The sequence below is a fragment of the Euprymna scolopes genome, chromosome 36 (genome assembly GCF_053919585.1).
Source record: "Euprymna scolopes isolate OS-2025 chromosome 36, ASM5391958v1, whole genome shotgun sequence".
In the NCBI taxonomy this organism is placed as follows: Eukaryota; Metazoa; Mollusca; class Cephalopoda; order Sepiida; family Sepiolidae; genus Euprymna; species Euprymna scolopes.
Window position 1 is genome coordinate 9,543,578 of NC_136517.1, and position 25,894 is coordinate 9,569,471.

The following is a 25,894-nucleotide window of genomic DNA, read 5'->3' on the forward strand; positions in this document are numbered from 1 at the left end:
AACGAATTCCATGATTTAAAAAATCAGAGTTATTTCCCTTTAGTTAGTACATAATCTGGATGGAAAACAGACCCAACCCCTGACGAAATCTGTGCCAGTTTAGGGTCAGAGAATTCAGTTTTTTCTCCAAATATTAGATATTATTTGGTAACGCCGATCAAGAATATACAAACTTTGTGGGGTGTTATTTTGTTGTGTTTGACTTTTAGCTGGACAGACACACACAACTACCCTTTATATTATAAACTAGCGGAGGTACCCAGCATTGCTTGGATGTGTAGAGGTAATGTAGTAAGGAACCCTGGTGGCAGGGGGTAGGGGTAGGTGGAGAGAGGTGTTTAAAGATGTGACAGTAGCAAGAGGAGGGAATCAAAACAGCAGTAGGCAGCCCGGGTGGAGAGAGGTGTTACAAAAAAAAAGTGGTAGAAGGCAGGTAGGCTCGAACCCGTAATGCAAAGGGGAAAAAGAAGATGAAAAAATCTAATATCTTAGCTGATGCGTCCATCGCAAAGCCGGAAGTCGCGAGCGTTGAAATTAAGGGTAGTCAATCGAAAGGAGATGATGACTTGCAAAAATGTTGACGAGAAAAGCAATCCCTCTTTGTAGAAAACTGCCCAGTTGAGGGTGAAGATCAGCTGAAAATAAACATTTAAAAACGCAGGTGGTTGAACGTCAACGTATGGTTTTCTAGGTCAAACATCACGCCATAGTAGTAGTAGTGGTAGTAGAGAAAGTGAATTCACAGTGCGAATTTTGTAAGATAAAAATCGCTGAAATAAAAGATTTTTACGACGTCATTTCGTAAATCCTAGATATTATAATCTAAGGAGTATATAAAAAGTTCTAAGACATAGTAACCCCCCCCCCGGACCCCCCCCCCCAAAAAAAAACCTTTGCCGGACACACACACGCACACACACACACACACACACAAACACATACACTTTGCCTTTTATTTATATATATATATATATATATATAGATGATACAGTTGTCACTACTATACCTATCTTACTTATGTTATCTATGAAACAATGAAAGATTAACTTGTTATTTTAAAGACTTTGTTATGGAAAGTAAAGTTTTGAAAATGAATGTTACCAAAACCAAAATAATGATCAGTTGTTGCGTTTTCAGTGAGTAGCTGATCTGTATAAGTATTGAACTTTAAAAGTTTGCAGATGAAGAGCAAAGATCTTTCTCATATGGACACGAAAAATTATCTGTATGAATTCTTTAGAATTCATGCACACAATCTTTTTATCGAGTGATTCCGGTTTCAGATTGGTTGCTAGCAGAACGTGGCTCATATCGCCAGTGTCTATAAATATAACCTTCCAATTTTGTTTAGTCATACCTTCTTTTGTATAAAAAAATATTGCAACAGTTTCTTTGCTCAGTTTCTGGAAAGGGAGTCGTGTGTAACCGGATTTTTGTGTTGTATTGTAAGAAGTGCATTGGAATTTTGTATCTTTATTGTTGTTAGTTCTTTATATAGGTGCTTGTTCTTTTCGCGATTTAGCTGGGTGTACAGCCATATGTATGCAAATTAGATAGCACAAGAAGTGCAGTGGTAGTAGTAGTAGGTTGAGAGAGGCTAACCAGTTACTGCTCAAGAAGTGTATGACAATGGAAATGAATGAGAACTCAGATGTGGAGAAAGTATATTTGAATGGTGAAGTTATTGAGGTTGTGAAAAACTCTTGTGAAGCGGGGGGGGGGGATCTTGGATTAGTAGATATAGAAGAGTTAAGGTGGCACGTTCAGTACTTGACTTTTGCAGAGCAGGAGACTTTTTTAGTATGGTCACATTGAAAAAAATGGATGAGAGTTCTTGGGTTAGTAGATGTAGAATAGTTGAGATAGCAGGTCCAGTTCACAGGAAAAAAAAATGGAAGGAAGCAGTAAAAATTGAGAGAATGGGGATATATAAAGATCTGGCCAAAGATAGGTTAGTTTAAAAGTCAATTTCGTAAGTCATTCAACACATAAAATGGACTTGAAACTGATCACCACCACCACCACCACCACCACCACCAATGAACGACAACAACAACAACTTTGTGAAATTTCCCAGAGAAACTATCAAATTAAAAAGTAGTTACTTCTCTAAGGGGAAAAAAACCTTACCAGAATTTTTTCATATGAATGCCCTCTTCAAAAAAGGGACTTAACTCTATATTTTACAATGCATAAAAAGGAGTCAGTTTACAAAAAGAATTGCCAATAAAAACGCTACCGGGCAAACAGCTAGTGTACTTATATCTTTTCAAGTACTAGTTACAATGAAGATTATTTTCTTGCTTCATCTTTTTATCTTCTTCCGTTTTCTTGTTGTTCCTAATCTCTTTCCACCCTCTCTCTCTCTCTCTCTCTCTCTCTCTCTTTCTCCCTCTCTCTCCCTCTCTCTCTCTCTCTCTCTCTCTCTGCTCAGATAATCTCATAGACATTATTCTCTGCAATGTCTTTGATAAGACAACAGAGATAAGTCGTTCGCCATGTCTGATCAGCTAACCATCAATCAGATACATTTTTAACAGTGAATCACTGATCAAATTTCTCTTAAAAGAAATTTATTTTTGTTCTCTCCAATATTATTCTCCAGTTTGTTTGTATTTAAAGTTAGCAAAAACAAGCAACGAAATATAAACTAATTAAAACTTTTTTTTTGTTTTAGTCAAAAAAAAACACCTTGGGGGTCAAATGTTGGTCTGTGTTCTTAAAAAGAAGAAGAGAAAGTTTGTTTTTTCCATCCAAACTGTTGGTATAATTTTTTCCATTTTTTTTTTTTTCTCTCTCAGAAAATTCTTATAAAATTAAATCAATCTTAAAATTCTTTTATTTTTCACTTTGAATTATACAACAATTTCATCACAAAGAAAATTAAATTTCCAAACTAGAGTTAGACTTTAAATTGGATTTTATTGTAATTAATAAATGAAGTTAGATTTTAAATTGCGTTTGATTTAGGTGTTCTCCACCAATTAGTTCAATGCTGTTCATTAAAATTGTTTAAAGTTAGCTTTTTTTTAGCTTATCCGTTTAAAGTCAGTTTATTTTTTTAGTTGATATGTTTAAAGTTCATTTTTAGCTAAACTATGATTGATTTTCGTCTAGTTTTACTTGTGCTTGTGACATTCACAACAGATGAATTCCAACAGTTTTTTTTTTCCCTGGCGTACAGCATATCTCCAACTGTAGCCTCTCACTTATAATGCATCCTATTTTTGGAACCTTCCAATAGACCAAAAAGTAAATAATCGGTTGACCTTTTCTTTTGTGATTTTTTTTTCTTATATTTGTCTGTTTATTCCTTGTTCCATTTTATCTTTTCTTGTACATTCTAGCGGATTTGCACCCTTCCACTCTATCACACACACACACACACACACACACACACACACACACACACACACACACACTCTCTCTCTCTCTCTCTCTCTCTCTCTCTCTCTCTCTCTCTCTCTCTCTCTCTCTCTCTCTCTCTGAGAAAAAAGAAACCAAATGCAATTAGTAAGTAGAAAAACAGGACAGGCAAGCTTTCTTTGATGTGAAAACTATCAGGAATTACATAATATATAAATAAATATATCGATGCATAATGTCTATTACAGAAGAGAGAATTATTCCTCATGAATTTATATTCATTTTAACTTAGTAAGAACATGTCTCTTTAACCATCACTGATTTTTTTTTTAAATTCACAATATGATTTAATATCATGTATTATATAAAAACAATGATATGGCACTTTCTTTTAATTTTTTATTTATTTACTTTTTTTTACTCTTGTTCATCCTTAAAGAATGCATGTTAGTAAAGTCAAAAAAGCAAAGAGAAAGAATTCCAAAATCTATTAATCTGAGGGAAGAAACCATTAAAATAGAAGTTTTTCTAGCATCTAAGGACCTATACAGTGAAGGGGTGGGATTTTGCTGCTAGACGAGTTTGTTGGGAGAATGTACATCGAGGGGGGCACAAGGGCAATGAGTTCATCAGAATCTTTTTCATTAAAGTACTTGTAAAACAGGCACAGGGATGCAACATTGCATTGAAATTGGAGCTTGGCTGATAGTGCAGAACCTATTAAGTTTGAGATTCTTTTATGGACCCTGTATAAAAGGAAGAGACTAGTGGTGGATGCACCAGCCCAGATGTGGTAACAACACTCCGTGCATAGGTGAATTGTGGATTTATAAAGATATAGGATACTCTCAGATGTGAGTAATTTTCTAGCACAGTAAAGGGAGCTTGCAGCAGCTTTGGCAATGTCCTCAATGTATTTGTTCCAATTCGTGTTGCCTGTGAATCGTCTCCATAAGCTTACAACTAATTTTAGTTAGTTTTTTTATTTTAAAGACTATTTCTCTTGCAATTTCTTCATCACAGTGACAACTTGTACACACGGTATTTGTAAAATCTACGGTATAACTTTCAGATTATGTTCTTTATATGTAAATTGGTTCGAAAATGCTTGGTTCTGAGTTGGAGGCCATTGAAACAAATAATGTAGTACAGAGGTTTGTTCGAACACCGATATGTTCAGCGACGGAAATGAATTTTCACCTTTCAATTAACTGAAATAGAATTGGTTTCAGGGTTTAAAAGTTCCTTTTTATCTGCAAACTTTGAGGTTTTTATACATTCAATCGTAGAGTAAAATCACCAACAAATATTTATCAAGTTGATTGCAATAATATACTACATACCTGCACTAAGAGAATAAAATGTAATTCCAATTAAACTGTTTTTATTTCTTACTATTCAATGATGGCACAAGTAGATGAATGAAAAGGCTGGGAGGGATAGGGGGGAGGTTACTGTTTGGAGGCGGGAATCTGCTTCCATCAAAACAGAAGGCAAATCGTAATCTGAGATTCTCTCTTTGGCAAATTTCTTGGATGAAGATGATTCCTTAAGGTTTTTAGGACACCTCGTGGTCCTCTGTTGTCCCACACTAAAAGGGGTCAACAAATTGAATTGTTGGTTTCTGTTGACATGCTGGTACGCTAAAAATAATTCACAGTCAAACGGGTTGCCATGACCCCGTTCTAAAAATAACTTTTGTCGCAAAGTTCAGACTAGCATGATTATGTCGTCGGCGTGGGCGTGGGTCGTCACACTATACTTCCAAAATATCACGCATCAAACCACCGACCTGATCCGACAAGTATGAATCACAACGTTTGACTGAGGAATAGCGTTGCGTGTTTACATTTGAAGTGGGTTAGGGTTCGAACACCGAAATTTCGTTTGACTACAAAAGCAAGAAAATTTCCAACTTTTGGTTCGAACACCGAAATTTCGTTGGTTTTGTTTTTGTTTTTTTTTTTTACATAGGCATCACCACTAAACTAAAGTTGTTCGACCACAGAAACGTTTGACGATTGAGGCATTACTGTACTGATCAACATACTTTTTGATAAACATACTTAAATCATTCGTTGACATCTTTGCTGATGATACGACCATCTATGGCAACACATCAAAGGCCGTAAATGACAAAGTTCTCTCTGATTCTCTCTCCTCTGATCTTGAGTGCGTGGTACAGTGGGGGAAGAGGTGGCTGGTTACTTTTAATGCATCTAAAACCAAGCTCCTATCTTTACATCATTAACGCTCTGATCCCCATCTGGCATCAATTGAAATGGATGGCTCTCGTCTTGGGGAGGCTTCATGTTTAGACAAGCTTCTGGGCTTGACCTTTACTCCTGATTTGAAATGGAACACGTACATCAAGTCTGTTGCCAAGGTCGCTGGGAAAATGGTAGGATCCTTCTACCGCTCCAGAAGATATCTCACTACTGATGCAATTCTCTATCTGTATAAAACCCAAGTACGTCCAAAGATGGAGTACTGCTGCCACATCTGGGCAGGAACTGCTAAAAACAGCCTATCAGATCCTTGACAGAAGAGACGTTGCGAGCCTGTCTTTGTTTTATCGTTATTTCGATGGCAAGTGTTCGTCTGAGCTCCAATCTCTGGTCCCCCCCCCCTCACCAGCCTTTCACGATAAACACCCGTCTAGCTGAAACCACCGTCAATAATTTTCCATACTCTTTATCTGTGCCTAAATCCAAACGTAATTCCATGTAATGGATAGAATTTTATATTTTAGTTTTAATAAAGAATATTTTCTTTAGTTTGTTATCTTTTCATAATCTTTAGAATCCTTGAATTTTTATCTTTTTAAGATCTCTAGAATTCTAAAATATTTATCTTTTCATAATTTCTAGAATTCTAAAATTTTTATTTTTTCATAATTTCTAGAATTCTAAAATATTTATATTTTCATAATCACTAGAATTCTAAAATTTTTATCTTTTCATAATTTCTAGAATTCTAAAATTTTTATCTTTTCATAATTTCTAGAATTCTAAAATTTTTATCTTTTCATAATTTCTAGAATTCTAAAATTTTTATCTTTTCATAATTTCTAGAATTCTAAAATTTTTATCATTTCATAATTTCTAGAATTCTAAAATTTTTATCTTTTCATGATTTCTAGAATTTTTATCTTTTCATGACCTAGAATTCTAAAATTTTCTGTCAGTAAAAACTAAAGGAAACTCAAGTAAAGAAAAAAATTATAAATAAACATTAAAAAAAAGTTTCTGTATTCCGTTTATTCCCGTCAGATTTTCATGCACTTTGTTTTTAGTTTCAAGAAAGAAAAAAAAAAATTAATGAAAAAAAAAAATCCATCAGTTTCAATTTTCATGGATTATCATATTTATCAAAAGGTCACCATGATTATTGTTTGTCCAAAACATTTGTTTTTGTTCTCATACACTTTTCCCTTATTTTTCCACATCTTATTGGCTATTTCAGTGACCCAGTTTTTTTTTAGTTTTTTTTATTATTGTTGATAATAAAAATGGAGAATCCTTTCAACTTAATCGATAATAGTTTAGCCAATCCTAAGATAGGAGCCATGTTTCTTGTTCCGTGTTTGTTCAAGTCTTCTTTCAATTTTTGTCTTGCTTTTGAAGATGAACATTTGTAGAAATGTCTTTCAGCTGCACCATTTCATTTTATCTAACAGCAACCAATCTTCTTTCTTTCTTTTTTCTTTTTTAAAAAATATTTTTGTACTTTTTGGTTCAGTTATCACTTCATTACGACTGTAGGAATTGTCCTCACCATTTTGTTTTGTTTCATGTCATGTCTACTTCTTAGTATCCACACTTTGGTGTGTACATGGATTCTCAACATCGATATTCGATTGTTTCTTTTGTTAGCAAATATATTGTTTATTATAGCACATGTGTAATTTCATAACAGAACACACTACTTACTTTTTCTTCCAGTTGGGGAAAACAAACATGGATGCTAAATATTACAAGCATTCTTTTTTTTTTTTCAATTCAATTCAATTTATTTGGCAACAAATAAAACAATCATGCTTCAATTGCCATAGAAATTAACACAGAAGAGGATACGATAGTCCAGCACCTGTTCAAATTCACCTTGAATTGCTGGTGCATTTAGTATCTCTTTTAGAAGTCTATTCCAACATTCGAGGATTCTGATTAAATAAGCAGCCCTCCTTTGCTTCAATCGAAATTGGTGAAATAGTTTCTTGTGGTGTCCGCGTAAACACTTCCATCTTCTGGATCTAACCGCGCTCACAGATAAAACTATTCAACTTTCTTTAGCAGCTGCCAACAAATAAAAGGCCAGAATCTTTTAGAGAATGTGGATGAAAGTTTCTTTTGTCTATTAATTTATAACAATCCAATTCATATAGTAAAGTGTGTTACAGCTATTTATGTGTACTAGCATGGGTTCCCAGCGTTGCCCGGGTGTTTGGAGGTGTGTGTTGAGCCCCAAAAAAAAGTAAAGAAAGTGGTAGTAGGAAGGCAGGCTCGAACCCGTACCCCGAAGGAGGAAAAGAACGGGGGAAAAAAACGTGACGTCTTTGCTGTTACGACCACCGCCAAACCAGAAGTGATGTAGGTTTAAATTAAGGCTAGACAATCAAAAAGAGGAGATGACTTTCGAAAATATCGGTGAAAAAACCGACCCCTCCCTGTAGAAAAGTGCCTAGTTGAGAATGAAGAAATTAATGTTTGTAGCCAATTTTTCAGTAATTGTCGTCTGAAGGGCAAGCTTCAAAACGATACTCATCTTGTAAAAATCAATCGCCTCTGTCGAAAGTTTTAGGCAGACATGCAAACATACATACATACATTAGCTCAAATTTTCGACCCAAACCGATTAAAAAGCTTGCCCTCTCTCTGAATACCATTTATGTAAAATTTCAAATGTTTCGACCAGAAATTGTCTGAGTAATTTGGTAGAGACCACAGAGGTCAATTTTTTTTTAAACTTTGATCCCTATTATGACCCTTTAAAATTTATTGTTTTGTGCTCAAATCAAATTATTAAGTTAGATCCATGTCCAAGCAACCTATATCTAAAATTTCAAGTGTTTAGACCCAAAATTGTCGGAGGAGTTTGATAGAATTCTCAAAGGTCAAATCGTTAAACTTTGACCCCTTAATCACCAAATTTCTGGCGGAAAACCGATTATAAAGATTTTTCCAAATCTCAGTACCCTGTATATCAAATTTCGAGTCTGTAGACTGAAAATTGACAGTTATTATGTAGGGAAATGTGTACACACACACGCATTTTCATATATATATATATATATATATATATATATGATATGTGTAGTGTGTATTTAGGCAGCATTTTTTTTTTTTTCATTTAAAATAAAAATTATTAAAAATAATAGTTTTATTATTTTTTCAACTTTTCTTATTTTCTTGTGTGAAAATGTAATAAAAAATATTAATATAATTTCCATAAGTGTCATAAACGTTTTTGATTTGGCATCAAATCATCTTCAGTTGAGGGAGCAAATGAACGAATAGGCTGGAAAAGCAGAAGAAAGAGAATTTCAATAGCCACATTTTAAAATATTACTACAATCTTGATAGACAATATTGTTAATTCTAGGTTGTTGGGTTTTTACGTAGATGGCTTCAAATATTTTAAACTTTTTAAAATTATGTTTTTTGTAGAGATTGAAAAATTGCACTAGAATTCATGTTTATGCATATCAATGTACAGAATTCACTCTTAAACAAATAAATTATAAGTGTTGGAACATAGCTGTTAAGTGTAAAGGTGGGTAATCTTGGCTATATTTAGTTAAATTTAGTTTTGTGCAAAAATAGTAAAAATTCAGATACCTCCATTTTTTTTAAATTTTAGCAATAGGAATTTCAGTTTATTTGGAATATTGTAAAGGGTTTTTAGGGGGACATATGGGCACAACCCTCCATTTGAAAATTGAATATTTCAGATTTACATTAAATTTGATTTATAGTCATTAGATACAATCAAGTAAGTTCTTTTGAATTTAAATGCCTTCTTAAGCCTCCTTAAACCTTAAATTTTAGACATTTTCTAAAATCGCAATAATGTAATGAACTTTGATAAAATTGAAATAAGGATTCTAGACACAAGGTTTAGTCACATTATATCTTGAATTTAATCTTGGTAAGTGGACATAAAAGTGGTGCAAAACTGTTCTGTTTAAGGAGTTAATTTTACACGTCTGGGATGAGTATTCTTCTACAAGATGGAACAATAAAAGTGTTGTCCTAAAAAAAAACAACACTACAGCTTTATTTTAAAACTTTTATTGAAACAATCAATTCAGCTAACTTGATTATGTAGTAGAGCTGACATCTATTCAATGTAGCCGCCTTCATCCTCTATCGCCCCCTCGATATGGGTTTGAAACTGGGAACGTGCCTTTTCCACAAGCGCCGGCGGGAGCTCGGAAAATACTCGTCAGAGTGTAATGATAAGGCTGGCTTTTGTGGCATGGGAGGTCATGTAGGTGATGTTTTCGATGTATAACCAAATGAAATAGTTCAGTGGATTCAGGTCAGGGGAGGAGGGAGGCCCAGTGAGAGGAGGCTACAAAGTCATAGCACTCCTTCTGAAGCCAAGCCTGGATTTCTTTGGACTTGTGGGCCAGCATACCAAAGACCATAACCGTGGCCGGAAACTTCGTTAAACTGTGTCCTCAAGGATTAAACAATCCGGATTTGCAATTTGAGAGTGCTGACAATGGTCCTGTTGTCATAACTTTGATTGGTAGAGAGCATGAGTTGTACAGCGGCGCATCTCCGATCTTGCTACATTTAAATTTCTGTATATCAGTACAGTCAGGGAAGCAGGTAGCAGGAAATGAATTCCAATGTCTAGCTAGGGAAGAAACTATTAGATTAGAAATCTTTCGAGGGGGCACAAGTGCAATGAGTTCATCAGTACACATTCCATGAAAGTACCTGTAAAATAGGCAGAGGGACGCAACATTGCAGCAATGGTACAGGGGTTGGAACTTAGTTGACAAAGTGGGATATATTAGATTGAAAAACTTTTTTGAACCTTGTCCAATAGGGAGGGACTAGTGGTAGATGCATCAACCCATGTATCGGTGAATGGTGGCATTTTAGAGGTACAGGATACTCTTAGGTGTGAGTAGTCTTCTAGCACGATAGACGGAACCCGTCTTTGCAGCAGCCTTTGCAATGTCCTCAATGCAGTTGTTCCAGTTCATATTGCCTGTGAATGCCGAGCGTTTACCCTCTTTAATAAACCATTGAAGAAGCATATATGTTTTGAATTGCAGCAAAATTGACCAACCAAGAAAAACTTGTTTCTTTTCTTCTTCTTTTTCCTTCTCTCGCCTTATGTTATTTTTGAATTCATAAACAAATCAGAATTATTGGAAAAAGGAATACATTTTCAATGCCTCGATTCAGTCTCAAGAGACAGTGAACACCCCCTATAAGGGTAGCTACACATGTAATTGTGAGGCAAGGGTTGCACAATCCCAAACCACACCTCTCCTGAATCAACATTGCCTGATTCCAGCGCCAAGAAGTCCAGGGGGGGGAGGGTCTGGAAACAATGCTGAGATCAGTGGAGAGCACATACAGCACCTGGAATTCCCGAGTGGTCACCCATTTTAGTGCTGACCAAGCTTAACGTTGCTTAACTTAGGTAATATAAAGGGAACCGGTATGTCAACATGATTATGCTGTATATACATAATATATTTTAAAAGCAACAAAAAGAAAAGAAAGATGGCCGGGAGGGGGGGGGCGTAAAAAGAAGTAAAAGAGAACTTACATTTTTTTTTAATCAAAGTTTAGTAACTCTCCTCCCCTCCCCCCACACACAAATACACACAGCCGAGAGGATGAAAGGGAAGCAACCCATATTAGTATTCTTTTGTGCTTATATTATTAGTGGCATTTCCTGCAGCATCCATAAATGGATAAGAACACCTTTTCCCAGCCCTGAATTCCAAATTACCATTTAACTTTTTTTTAATTACTGCAATTTTTTAATTTTAAACTAATAAATAAAATGGATGTCTGGCGTGAACATGGACCCCATGATATTATTGTAAAAGCCCTTGAATCAAAATTAATATTATCATTGGATTCCACATAAAATTTTATTAAGTAAAATTGTTTCATCTCGGTATAGGGCTTTATTTTCGATTGTATTACCGGACAGACAGACAAACAGTGGCACTACACACGTAATTCAAAATTAATACCGATTTCAAAACCAATAAGTAAATTAGTTAACTTGTAATGAATATTGCATATACACAAGCATAGAACACATATACACAAGCATAGAACACATATACACAAGCATAAAACAACATATATACACAAGAATAAAAACACATATACAATCATAAAGACAACATATATACACAAGCATAAAAACATATATACACAAAATATACACAAACATAAAAACATATATACACAAAATATACACAAACATAAAAACATATATACACAAAATATACGCAAACATAAAAACATATATACACAAAATATACACAAACATAAAAACATATATACACAAAATATACGCAAACATAAAAACATATATACACAAAATATACACAAACATAAAAACATATATACACAAAATATACACAAACATAAAAACATATATACACAAAATATACACAAACATAAAAACATATATACACAAAATATACACAAACATAAAAACATATATACACAAAATATACACAAACATAAAAACATATATACACAAAATATACACAAACATAAAAACATATATACACAAAATATACACAAACATAAAAAAAACATAAAAAAGATGGTACGTTTCTTGTATGAACTTGAAAGAGAGCATTTTGGTTTAACATTATTGCAAGAAATGAACCCAATTATCACATTTGTTTTAATTTTTTTTTATGGAAATCGCTCCAGACAAGGCATGAAACAACTTGATGTAAGAAGCTAAAAAGAACAAAAGATAATTATCGCGAAAACAAGAGATGCTTATTGACTCTTGAAAAACCAAGGTAGGAGAAAAACGTCAGGAAGAAAAGTCCACAATCCTGCAGTTCCAGGAATGAAGCTACTTGAATAAGTTGCTGTATTACAATGGAATGTAGTGAATTGGTTGACACCACCAGACCAATGAGCCAAACGTGTTGGAACAAAGGAAGCAGGGAACAGATCAGACAATTCTGAATAACACATGCCATAATAGTATTTATAGAAAAGACTGAGACTAGCAACATCACGTCTGTGAGATTAATTGCAGAGAACAAAAAAGGTTAGGGACTAATCAAATCACAAATCCGTTTTTTTTTTTTTTAATCAATCAAGACAAGGCATGATGCCACTTGATATAAGGAGCTAACAAGAACAAAAGATTTCTATTGGCCTTAGTCTTGAAAAGATCAAGTGTGTAGATAGAAGTAAAACAGTGAGCAGGAAGAGAGTTCCACAATCCTACAGTTCTTGGAAAGAAGCTACTAGAATAAGGAGCTTATTACAATGAGGCTACTGCACTTTATCAAACATTCTCAAACGGCACAGAAAATCATCAAATATGGTAGTATTTAAAGCCTAAAGACACTTCCATTTTTGTATAGATTAGTTTGTTACCCTATCTTGAAGAAGGTTGAGTTGTATATTTTCTGTAATTTTAGACATCCGGTTTTACTTTTGTATTTTTTTTTTTATTTTTGTATTTGCAGGAAGAAGGTCAATCATCAAGTTTAGGAGACTCCCAAGAACTGTGTGTAATTTCCGAAAGTAACGAGAGTGAACCAGGCACAGAAATGGCATCCACGCAAGATGGAGGGACGACTTCATCGACAGCTAATGCTGCAGCGTCTGGTATGTATGGTGACAGTGCTGCGACCAACTGCATCCAGCAAGACCAAATGAACGCTCTTAGCTGCAGCATGGATCCCCGTGCTTCCTCCCCTGCCCTGCCACCTCCTCCTCCCTCGCTGTTACCCAGCTTCCCGGGCATCTATGAAGGGACCTCCGGGGAGGACGAATACCCACTGCCTCCACCCATAATGGTGGACAGTGGCAGTGGCAGGATTGGTGGCGATTACACTAGCGGTCCTCCGCCGCCACCACCATCGCCACCACCACCGCCCCCGCCCCTGGAGGTTTTCAATGCCCTCATCGTCGGTGGCAGCAGCTGCAGTAGTCCGCTGCGCCGCGGAAGCGGGGCCAGCAGCAGCGCCAGCACCAACAGTGCGCAGTTCACGCCCCCTCCCCCGCCCCCGTTGTCCTCCACCCCTCCTCCGCCTCCGCCGCCCCCTCCGTCCCTCTTCCAGCCAGATCACGATACTAACATCCTCTACTGGAGGGATACTTCCGAAGGGTCACCGTCGCCCGCTGCTTGTCTTACTAGCGCCTCTACCCCTACTACTGTTGATGCATCTACTAATCGGACTCCTTCCCCCCCGCCCAGCCCCCCAGCTGCATCTGCTACCTATTCTACTGCTTCCACCTCTACTAGCACTACTCCTCCTACTACCAAGCATGTTACTACTACTACAACTCAAACAACCTGTGCTGACAAGTCGATCCAGGCTACCTTACCTGATCCTCATTATTCTGCTGAAATCTATTTGCAATCTGCATTTTGTCCCATTGCAGCTCTTTCCATGGAGAGTCCGCCACCCCCACCACCGCCGCCTCCACTAATGGTCAATGGTATAGCACCTTCACCTCCTCTGCCACCACCACCACAACAACAACAACAACAGCAATCGGCACCGTCAGAAGGAGCGGTACAGAGAACCCTTACCAACGGCAGCGTTGTTGGAGACGGACAGGACTCTACAGACCCGGAGAGCCGGCGGCACCAAATGTCGTCGAGCAATGGTATCATACAAAATGAAAGAACTGTTGCGCAGTCCAAGATGGAATTGCCAAACCTGCCCCTGAACGGCATGGCTGAATCTGCTAAACACTTAGTGTCAAATGATGTCCATGATAGAAAAACGAGAGAGAAAGATACGAACCGGCGGTCACCGCATTCTGGAGATATGTCCCCAGAGATGATCGAGAGCTATACGAGCACTGGATCCACTGAGCAGGATCAAGTCTACTATGACATTGTGGAGTACGCTGAAAAACATTTCAATGATCATATCAAGGAATCTGCTGGTACCGTTATGAAGTCTTTAAAAAAGAGAAAATCTATGCAGGTAAGAACGCTTTCCATTTTTTGAAATGAAGATTTTTGTATATTTATTAGTGATGGGATGATTCCAATATTTTTCCCGATTCTGATACAATTACCGATTCTGATTCTTTTAAAACCTCTAAATATTTAGCTATAAAACTGTTTTTTCTTAGACTACTGTAAAAGCCCATGTAATATGTGCATATATTTTCGCAAAAATAAAAATATACTAGTGGGTTGTGTCGATTTGTAGATTTTTGATTTGCTGTTTGAAATCAATATTATTTTATCATTATCATCAATAAGAAATTAAATTTTAAACAAATAAACACAAAAAAAAAAAACGATTAAGAAAAAGGGGGTGGCATTGGAAAATAGGCACAAATTTTTCTAATTCTGATACCGATTTCAATGCTCCTGTTACAATATTTTTGGGTTAATAATGGGGTATGATCCCACACAGTCAGGCGATTCTATTTATAAACGATGCTGCTAGGAACTGACGAATCGAATTAATTCACGTTCTGCTACCAACCAATCAGAAACCAGAATTGCTCCATAAATATTAAACCTTTTCTGTAGCAATTTCGCATGCTTTTTCCGTCTCGACACAGTAAGAATATTTTGCTCTGTGGAACTGTCTACTGCAAACCAGTCACCTCTCAAGACTTGTTTAAAACAACAAACCATCGGAAACTGTTCTGAAACTAAACATGACTTACACTTCCCCCAAAATTCTGATTTTTCTGATTCTAATCAGTCGTCCCATCACTAATATGTGTTTTTTTTTTGTTTTTGTTTTTTGCATTAAAAAATAGGCACAATTTTTTTTTTATTCTGATATCAATCCAAATACTCCAAATAAAATTCTGATTTTTCTGATTCTAATCAGTCGTCCCATCACTAATATGTGTTTTTTTTTTTGTTTTTGTTTTTTGCATTAAAAAATAGGCACAATTTTTTTTTTATTCTGATATCAATCCAAATACTCCAAATGAAATTCTGATTTTTCGAATTCCTGATTCTAATTCCGATCAATTATCCCATCACTAATATATGCGTGTTTTCTTTGGAGGGGGGGGTCATCATCATCATCATCATCATCATCAATATTTTTATACTTCTGGCACGTTTCTGTAAAAAAATGAAAAAGATCTGCAATCCATACAACAAAATACAAAAGAGACTTTGCAGTCTAATTGGGGGCGATCTCTTCTCTTACCTGTCTTTACAGCTCTTCTCCAGCGGCTGCAGTCTTCAGCCACAAACTCTCAGCCAATTGGATCAATGCTACCTGCCCTCATATCTCTTTTGTAGACATTCTTGTAACGTAGGACAGGTCTTCCTACTGATCCGAAACTGGTTGTGAATAAAGAATATCCTTTCGGATCCACTTATTGTCCATTCCATGTGGACCCCAGTTGGGGATCCCTGGATGAAACAGTAAAAAAAAAAACTAGTGGTAGCGTTTCGAAATTAAAACTAACACAAAAAATCGGAAAACGTCTCAATTAGGGAAGTTTAAAAATATATTTTATGAATATCAGCATGAACAGTGATGACGCCTAATTTTTTTTTCATAACTTTTGATGAATGTACACACACTATATATATATATATATATATATATATATATATATATATATATATATATATATATATATACTTTACAGTAATTAATACCCAAGTAGGGCTTTGCTTTTAAGAGAATTTTAAATGTTAATCAATAGTGTAACTTGGAATATTCTATGCTAATGTACACCTTCTATTAAAAAATGATGAAAACAAAGAATGCTTCGCCAGTGTTCACACTAATAACGTCTCAATCAGTAAAGTTAAAAAAAAAATCTCAATCAGGAAAGTTAAAAAAAAAAAAAATTTTATGTGAATATTAATCCAAACACTAGTGGTGCAGAATTTTATTTACCATAATTTTTAGATGGGATTACACTCATAATATATTTATATATTCAGTATTTACTTGAATAGTGATTAATATTTGAATAGAGCGTAGATGATTTCTGCCAGGAAATAGATTTCATATATATAAATAAAAAATGTGTGTGTTTGTGTGTAAATATTTAACCAATAAACTCTTAAACTACTGATCACATAACACTGAAAATAATAGGAAATAGTAATCATACACCAAGGATGGTTTATAACGAGTAAAATCTTTGTTTGGATGAATGAATAACGCGTACAGAAATATGTTGGCAAGTTGAAATGCAAAATGTTCATTTCAAGTTGCCGACATATTTGTATTAGTTTGCACATACGTAAAACTAATCTTAACTAAAATTGGTTGAAATTTAAAGCTTTCTTATCCGCCTAATCTGTTCTGTTCTGTTTGTCTCTCTTCTTTATAAATATCCGTGAATAGCTTTGAAGGGTTAGTCTATGGTGGAAGTGTTGCTGACCGCGTTTACAGGGAAGAATAGTTAGAGGAAAGGTTGTTCATATTACTCTTTTCTCTTTCGCCTTGTCTCTCAATTTTCCCTCCTCCTTCTTTCCTCAAAGTCTGCAACGCCTTGACGCGTTGTTATCCCCCATGTGTTCTGTTCCCTAAGAGTTTGTTCCCACGGGTCTCTATTGGTTAAGGCCAGCTGGTCGTTATAGTACATTTTCAGGGCTTCTCATGGTCTTGTACAATTAGCAAGCTTGCCATAGATCATTTTTGTTGAGAAGCCTGATTGGATTAATTCTGTGAACATGTCCTGCTCGGCAGAGGTGGTGGTGGTGGTGGGTTGTGGATGATTATGACGTCAGCGCTGATCACTGAAGCTCGGTATAAAACATCTGTTAAGTGTGTTGTTTGCCAAGCGATTTCTAGAATTTGCCTCAGTTTTTGTTGTTTGAGAGAGCCAAAACACACCTGTTTCAGGTTTACTGTTGATGAGGAATGGGTCAGAGAGAGAGAGAGAGAGAGAAAGAAAGTTCTGATGACATACTTCTCCCACCATTCCATCATGGAAAGTGTGCACCACAAGTACGAAATCAGGTAGGCAGCTGGACCTGGAAAGAACTATCGTACAATACTTCCTCAACCACCATAAGGCACTACAAAGAGGAACATCATGAATTGATTGACCCTACGAGTGTCTTTTCATTTCCATTATTCAAGGAAATGCTTTGAGCCTGCTCTCAGTTTTCTAAGCCATCAAGACACCTGGTGTTTAAATCATAGCCTTTTAAATTGGATGATCGAAAAAGATTTTCATGAAATTTTAAATTTAAATCAAATATCTGTATTTTGCCAAATGATGAATTATATATTTATTGAATAATCTTTGTTTAAAAAAAGACAGTTTACTCTTCATAGTGTCAATCAACAAGTTGTGGCTTTTAGACAATAAAGTTGATGGTGAATATGTTGTATCATTAGTGAACGAAAATTTCTTAGGTTGCTCAGCATTTGGCTTATAAACACAACAGTCCAACAAAAATCAAATTAAAAGTAACACATTGTAACTTGGATACAATAAACAGTGGTTGTAAATATAACAATATTTTTATTTAGAGAAATTTTTTTTGTTCATGTATGAGTGTTGTGTGGCTTCGTTTGTGTTTCGTGTAATTTTGTCAGATAAAAAGAATTGTTTTTCAAATTTGAGATGAGGATTGATATTTCGTTTTATTTGGATTTTTCAAACTACTGTTCTCATCTTGAGATTTATCTCCACAACTTTTCAGTTGCTGTAACCTCCAACCTTTTAAACCTTTTCAAACTCTGGAATCTGTACAGAATTTTGAATGGAACCTTTTATTTAATCCACGGGAGTAATCTGCCCTTGTTCAATCAGCCATAACTAAGTCCTAAGTAATTCCACAATTGTATTTTTGAGTGTCATCCACACTGAGGATTGAACTATCAACCTCCAGAGAAGTGTAACCTACAACTGAATTTTACCAAGTAATTTACGACGTGGGTCCTTGTAAACCCATGTTGTAGTTTGACAGAAAGATTCACCGGGAATAGGTTGAAAGATACATCGACTGAAACGTTATGCAGATAACACTTAAGATGAGAAGAATCCAAATAAAAAAAAGAAAGAATATCAGCAGCAGTAAAAGATTGTTATTTGTTTATTCAATGAGACGGACTTGTGCAAAGAGTTCACAAAGATCGTGCCTCAAGATTGTCTAATGTGCACTGTTTCAGCTATTCATATTCTGCTACTAGTCTCTCGCTCCTTGACAAGGTATCAAAAAAAAAACGTCGCCAACATGATAAGTCCTGAACTGTCATCTAAGCTTCAGCCTCTGTCCCATCGACGAAATGTAGCATCCCTCTGCCTGTTCTACAAGTACTTTAACTGTGAATGCTCCGACGAACTGCAAGCACTTGTACCCCCTCGACGAAAATGCCTCCGACAAACCCGACAAGCAGCTAAATCCCACCCCATTCACAGTAGAGATCCCTAGATGTAAGAGAGCCTTCTACACAAGTAGTTTCTTCCCCAGAACTGCTAGACTTTGGAATTCCCTTCCGGGTTCCTGCTTCCCCAACTGTACTGACATGCAGAAGTATAAGTGTAACATGAACCGACATCTTGCTGCCCAACTCCCCACATAGTACCCCTGTAGTTTATGCCCCTTATAGTAGCCCTCTACATCAAAGTGGCAATGTGCTTTGTTTGGGGGTGAAAATGTAATAAAAAAATAAATAAATAAAATTAACTCACAGACTTGCAGGTTTTTATCGTTGACACTAAGAGAGCTCAATTGTTGCATGGAAAGTCAGGGAAAATTTGATCCTGTACCACACAAGGGAATGGTACAGAAGTAGGATTGCAAACTCTCACATTTACGGTTTTTAACTTCACGAATGAATGTGTAGTTCTTTTGTTGTGTGAGTAAGATCGTTTTTTTTTTTGTTGTTTTTTTTTTTTTTTGTTATTGATATAGTTATGATTAATTGTGATTTTGCTTGCTAGATTGTTTATGACTGCTTTGCCCTTAAACCTTTTTGGAACAGACTATTGAATTGTTGGATCTAAGTCTGAGAATTATGACTTTTGCAAAATTTCTTTATCAACTCCTCTCCTCATAAACTTCAGTAAAGCTAATTTGTGGCTAGTTACCGATAAATATACACTCAAACCAGACTGGTTACTTTGTGGAATATAACCATAATTATATCAAAATCTGAAAATATTACTAAATTTCACAGTTTTATCCGTTATGTGTTGTATATATCATTATCATGATTAAAGATATTTTAAAAACCTTACAATATTAATGAACTGTCCTTGCAGTGGACATAGATGTGGATCTTAGTGCTTAGAAGGTTGTCTCCCATGATAATGTCACACACAAACACACACACAGAATCCAGCACTGGAGTTTATGTTTTGAGTTGTTTTATTTTATATACACTGTGGAAAACTACCCTCTGAGCGCCGATGTTCATATCTTAGTTTTTCTATTGAGGCAGAGTTCCTCAGTTGATAGCAAACTAAGACTGTTTGCAAACTGTTCCTGTTGTAAAACTTACTGCCACTGTTCAATAGCAAGCTAATTCTAAATATATCTCTGGTCCTTTTGTTCCCATTCACCACCAAACCCTGATTCACAACTCTACCTCAGCTTTCCTTTGTGTGCTTTAGTGCACAACTTCTTATGCCATTGTTCTGCTGATAAACTTTTTGTTGTATATTTCCTCTATTTTTACTTCCTAATACTTGAGGGGTGGCGAGGTCCAATGGCAATATTACAGGGTGGAATGATAAAGTTGTCACCCTAAATAAAACAACACTGTAGCTTTATTTTAAAACTTTTATTGAAAAGAGCAATTCAAGTAAGTTGATTATGTAGTAGAGCTAACATCTATTCAATATAGCCGCTTTCAGCCTGAATCAGTACCTTGATATGGGTCTGAAACTGGGAGCATGCCTTTTTCACAAGCGCCGACAGGAGCTCGGCAAATACTCGGTGGATGGCGGTAAAAAGGCTGGCTTTGGTGTTGTGAGAGGTCATGTTGGTGATGTTCTCAATGTATGATCAAACAAAGTAGTCCAGCAGGCTCAGGTCGGGGGAGGAGGAGAAGAGTACAAAGTCGTAGCACTCTTTCTGGGTCTCTTTGGACTTGTGTGCCAGCGCCAAGTCCTGCTGCCACACTCAGGGTCTACCAGCAGCCACCTGATTGCACCAGAGGACCCTCACACTCTTCAACACATCCAGGTGCACTTTGATGTTGACTTTCAAGCCAACTTTGAAGATGTGAGGTGGCATGATGTGGCCCTCACTTGAAACCACACTAAATACCATAACCATGGTCAGAAACTTTGTTTTCACCACCCTGGGCACGTTCTTGTTATTCGTGGCAATCCAGCAATGCATTTTGAGGGCGTTGGCAATGGTCCTGTTGTCATAACTTGGATCGGTAGAGAACAGGGTTGTACAGCATCTCCACTCTCGCTCGTTGAACATTGTGTCATTGGGACCAACTAATAAATGGTTTGCAACAAAAAGAAAACTGGTTTTCCTCAAACGGAAATGGAGTCTTGTCGTCTTTTCTAGGGCGACAATTTTATCATTCCATCCTGTATTACAATAAAGTTATAAATGATAAATTTCTCAACATTTTATTTAATGAGAAAACCATATTTTTTTCTCTAATTACAAACATATTTTAAGAAAGTGTTGGTATATATATATATATTCAGCCTATATACAATATGCGACCATAAAGTAAATAAAGTTTTTTTTTTTTTACAAGGCAGTTACCACTTATCAAGACCTTATAACTGAAGACTTTTTGGATTGGCTACCAACCGGAAACTCTTCGATTTTCAATTCAAAGCTTATTTGGACTGATGCTACCATTTTGTTTGAAACATTTCTATTCTCCTTTAAAACTAAAATGGTTTACAACTGGTAACTATACTTAGCTGGATTGCCGTCAACCGTTGCAACCCCAGGACTGGTTGCAAAACATTCACAACCATTGTGAATTATCGTAAAACCTATGGACTCTAAAATATATTGATCAAACTTATGTTCATGTTCATTGCCATACCTAGATTCACAAGTCTACCTCAACAATTTTTTTTTTTTTTGAGAAAGGGAGAGAGGGGACAGGAGAGGGGGGTTAATGTCGTTGATATCATGCAAGTAGCAGTATGCCGTGTTTGAGGGTGAATACGAGTTAAAAAGACAAAAAAGTAAAAGACAAATTAAATATGTAAATCCTCACCTATACAAATGATGCAAATAATGACAGTCGATTTTCCATCCGTTTTAAAACTGACCTGAAATCATTCAATCTCACCTGCTCGTTCAAACGCGTCATTGATCTACAAACGTGACAATCAAGTAATTAGAGTAGAAAGCGAAACAATCTCTGCATTTCTGTATCTCATTTTTCTGTCAAGGAGAGTCTAGTCTTGCGCTTTGTATTCTAATTGTCAAGGAAATTCTTGTATTCGAGAAACAAGAATCTATTAACTGCACTCATTCAACCGTTTTCAGTTTGTGAAATTCGTGAAATCCATCTCTTTCTCTCGACACCCCTATCCTGTTCCTGAACTGACTGCATATTTTTTTTTCTCTGTTTTTTTTTTTTTTTTTTTTTTATCTTTTGTGAAAAAAAAGAAATAAAAAATAATACACTTTTTTTTTTATCTTTTGTGAAAAAAAAAAGAAATAAAAAATAATACACTTTTTTTTTTTTATCTTTTGTGAAAAAAAAGAAATAAAAAATAATACACTTTTTTTTTTTTTTTTATCTTTTGTGAAAAAAAAGAAATAAAAAATAATACACTTTTTTTTTTTTTTAATCTTTTGTGAAAAAAAAGAAATAAAAAATAATACACTTTTTTTTTTTTTTATCTTTTGTGAAAAAAAAGAAATAAAAAATAATACACTTTTTTTGTTTCTGAATTTTTTAGATGAGGATTGATTCTTCGTATCTTGTCGAATTAACTTAGATTTGAGTTCTGATCTACTGTTATCAAATCAGACTGTCTAAAGATACTGACTTTCTGACCTCAAATGCGTCAAACATTAATTTTATTCTTTTGTTTTTTAATAGGTTAACATATAGTCTAAAGAAGCATGGTTACAAAACATAAAAAATACTTACAAAATAAATTTGAACATAATGGATCCGGGTCGGGCAATGCCGGGTCAGGTCAGCTAGTATAAAGATAATATGCCTTGTTTTTGGCGGCTTACCATTACAGAAGATATTAAATAAAACTGAAATCTAAATAAAAATAAATATCATAATAATAGTAATCTTACATATGCACCTTAAAAGAGAAATCGTTCTTTTAGTAAGATTTTTTCATTCAAAGTTTACTGACGGTTATGTTGTTTTTTTGTTTTTTTTTTTCATTCTTTTCTTTATAAATAACAACAAATGCTCGTTTGTGATTAAAACACTGATGAATTATTGAGTTAGTCATTCTTTTTCTTGCGTCTTGCTTCGTTCTTATTAAATTAAAACTGACTTAACATTTAGTTTAAATTTTCTATTATATAAAAGAATGTCGTCTGTGGGTGTGTTTGTATGTCTGCTAAAAACTTTCATCATCCCAGGTCGAAACCAGTACCATCTGAAAGAGCAATATCTAGAATGCATAATATGTAAAAATTGGAAAAATGGTCAATTATTTCATATGGAAATAGTTTTAAATGAAACGGAGGTCAGTTAAAATCGTCTTTTTCTAAATGATTTCAACAACTGCGCATACATCAAGAACTCTCCTCTGAATCCGTTTAACTCCTATAATTTTCAATGTGATTTCGTAATCATCGCTGTAGCCCTGTGAATTAGAAGGTTGTCTCATAAACATTAGTTTTGAGGTTCGTGTACACCTATCGGTGGTCTTTTTTATATTTTTGCATTTAAACAAGGTTATTTTGTAATTTCAGCGGCTAATTATTATTTAAAAAAAAATTGCCTTATTTCAGTTTTATTTTTTTATCAGTCTTAAATCAACTGAGAGTTAAATTTTTATTTAAAAGAAACAAAAATTCCAATCCAATTACGATTACAAAATAAAACTTTCATTTACAATTTTTTAGCAGTTTTTTTTTTTTTTTTTTTTTTTGCATTTAAACAAGATTAATAGATTTTTAAACTTTGTATTATTTATTTGGCATCTTTTAAATTGGCGGTTAATTAAATGAAAACATTTTTCTTATTACGAGGGTTAGGGTTATTATTATTATTTTTATTTTTTACATCGTTATTGCTAATTGTTTTTTTCTTTTAATAACACAATAAGTCATAATTGATCATTTTTATGACATAAAATGGTTTATTTCGCTTAAAACAAATTCTACTTTGCTATTTTAAAACCAAATTATAAATTATTTTCAGTTTGTTTTCGTTGCAGCAGTACGTAAAGAGAAATCTTTCTAGACTCAGGCAGCATTAAAGAAATTAGTTTAAATTGGTATATAGTCATCAAACAGTGCTCAATATCTAGAAAATACCCTCTTCTCTTCGTATCCCTTCTGCCAAAATATTTGATGAGGAAGTTGTCACATACTTCTTTTTTTGGCGATTACGTTTTCGTGTTTTTATTCGTCTTTAAGTAGAATTACGGTATCTTTTATTTTTGAAATTGTTATGGAGGTATTGGCCTTTTCCCATGTTGGATGGAGTTGACATGTAATAATGAAAAAGTACTCAATATCCTTAGTATAGCAGGTGTGTACAAACAGAACTTCATGTGGACCCGGGCAATGCCGGGTATCCCTGCTAGTCTATTATGTAAAAGAGAATTGTGTGTGTGTTTGTGTGTTCGTATGTCCACTAAAAACTTTCGTCATCCGCATTGTATCATTAGAAAGAGCGATCTCTCGGACACATAATATCGAAAAATTAAATAAAAAATCGTCAATTATTTCATGTAGAAATGTCGTTTTGTTTGAAGGGGAGGAGGGTTATGTAAAAATCTTCGCTACAACACGGAATCTTAAACGCGCATGCGCAAACGCAAGTTTCTAATTTTCTTAAATAAATAAATAAATAAATAAATTTGCTATTTGATAACTAGGGCTGTGACAAGACAATATTCTTATTATTTTGCCTCTCGATACAGTTAGACACAGTTAATCAATCGAGAACCATCACCCTATCTATAAATATATGAGATATTAACTGATATATACTCGAGAGTCAAAATAATGAAAAGAATAATCTAAGTTCGATGGATGCATGCTCGCTTACAGTCTTATGTGTTGCGAGTTCGCGCCCAACACACATCATTTTTTTAACACGATAAGTTCTCTCTCTCTCTCTCTCTCTCTCTCTCTCTCTCTCTCTCTCTCCTATCTTTTAAACGAATTGACGCAGCATTTAACAAATTTCTTGAAACTGCCGAACAATCACGTTCTTTTTTTATTTGCGTGTTTTTATCTGGTTTTTCTTTTTTTTTTTTTTTTTTTTTACCGTTAAACTGCCGAACAATCACGTTGGAAACACAGATTACATTTTCGTGTTTTTTAACCGAATCTTTTGTTTTTTCAAATTAAAGTACAAAACGTTTATTGTAAACTTTTTTTCTCCTCCATCTTTTAAACGAATTCAGCCAGCATTTAACAAATTTCTTGAAACTGCCGAACAATCACTTTTTTTTTTTTTTTTTTTTTTTTTCGTGTTTTTATCCGTTTATACACGTTGGAAATGGCGATTACAATTTCGTGTTTTTAATCGTATCTTTTGTTTATCAAATTAAAGTACACTTACCCCCCCTCCACATACTCGTATTATACAGAACTTCATTTCTTCTATTTATTATTTCTTAACCGGGAAAACTCAATATGTCTGACTCTCTCCATTTTTTTTCTTCTTACAAATTTTGCTTTCCATTTCCATTCTGACTGATGGCAACCAAGTGACAATTTTTTTTTTATTCTGGATAAATTAAAATATCATATTTAAGCGGATTTTACAACAGGACAACACCGGGTAGCCCCCTCCCACCCCCACCCCCACCCCGTTAGTTCTGAATATAGCAAAAAAAAAAAAAAAAAAAAAAAACTGCATGCGTACAGAACATACAAATATTTATAAAACAAATTTGATATAATGGGTCCCAGGCAATGCCTGGTCGGTACAGCTAGTATAAAGATAACATTCTTTTAAAATTCGTCACTATATTACACTACTGGGGGTACCCGGCGTTGCTCGGGTGTGTGTGTGTGTGTGTGTGTGTGTTGGGAGGGGAGAGAGGATAGATCAAAACCCTATGTTAAACTCCTTTTAAAAAATCGGGGAAAAAACAGCGAACATGATGTAAAAAGAAGAAAAAGTAAAATAAAAAAAAAAAGTTTTAGTATGTAGGTAAGATCGAACCCGGAACGTTGAGGCGAAAAACTTGATAAGTTAATGCTCGCCCACGATAGG

General features: G+C 35.0%; 1 protein-coding gene across 2 annotated transcripts in view; it reads left to right on the forward strand.

Annotated features, from left to right (window-relative positions):
- The window catches only part of LOC145260324 (myosin-VIIa-like), a 965,294-nt gene that overhangs the window by 735,643 nt on the left and 203,757 nt on the right, over positions 1 to 25,894 (forward strand). The window contains exons 19-20 of one of the 2 annotated variants that reach the window (XM_080118215.1): positions 13,076 to 13,217; positions 13,998 to 14,551. In XM_080118215.1, the coding sequence (XP_079974341.1) occupies positions 13,076 to 13,217; positions 13,998 to 14,551 (696 nt within the window). Of the gene's footprint in view, positions 1 to 13,075; positions 14,552 to 25,894 lie in introns of both variants that reach the window. The other variant, XM_080118214.1, reaches the window with a different exon arrangement.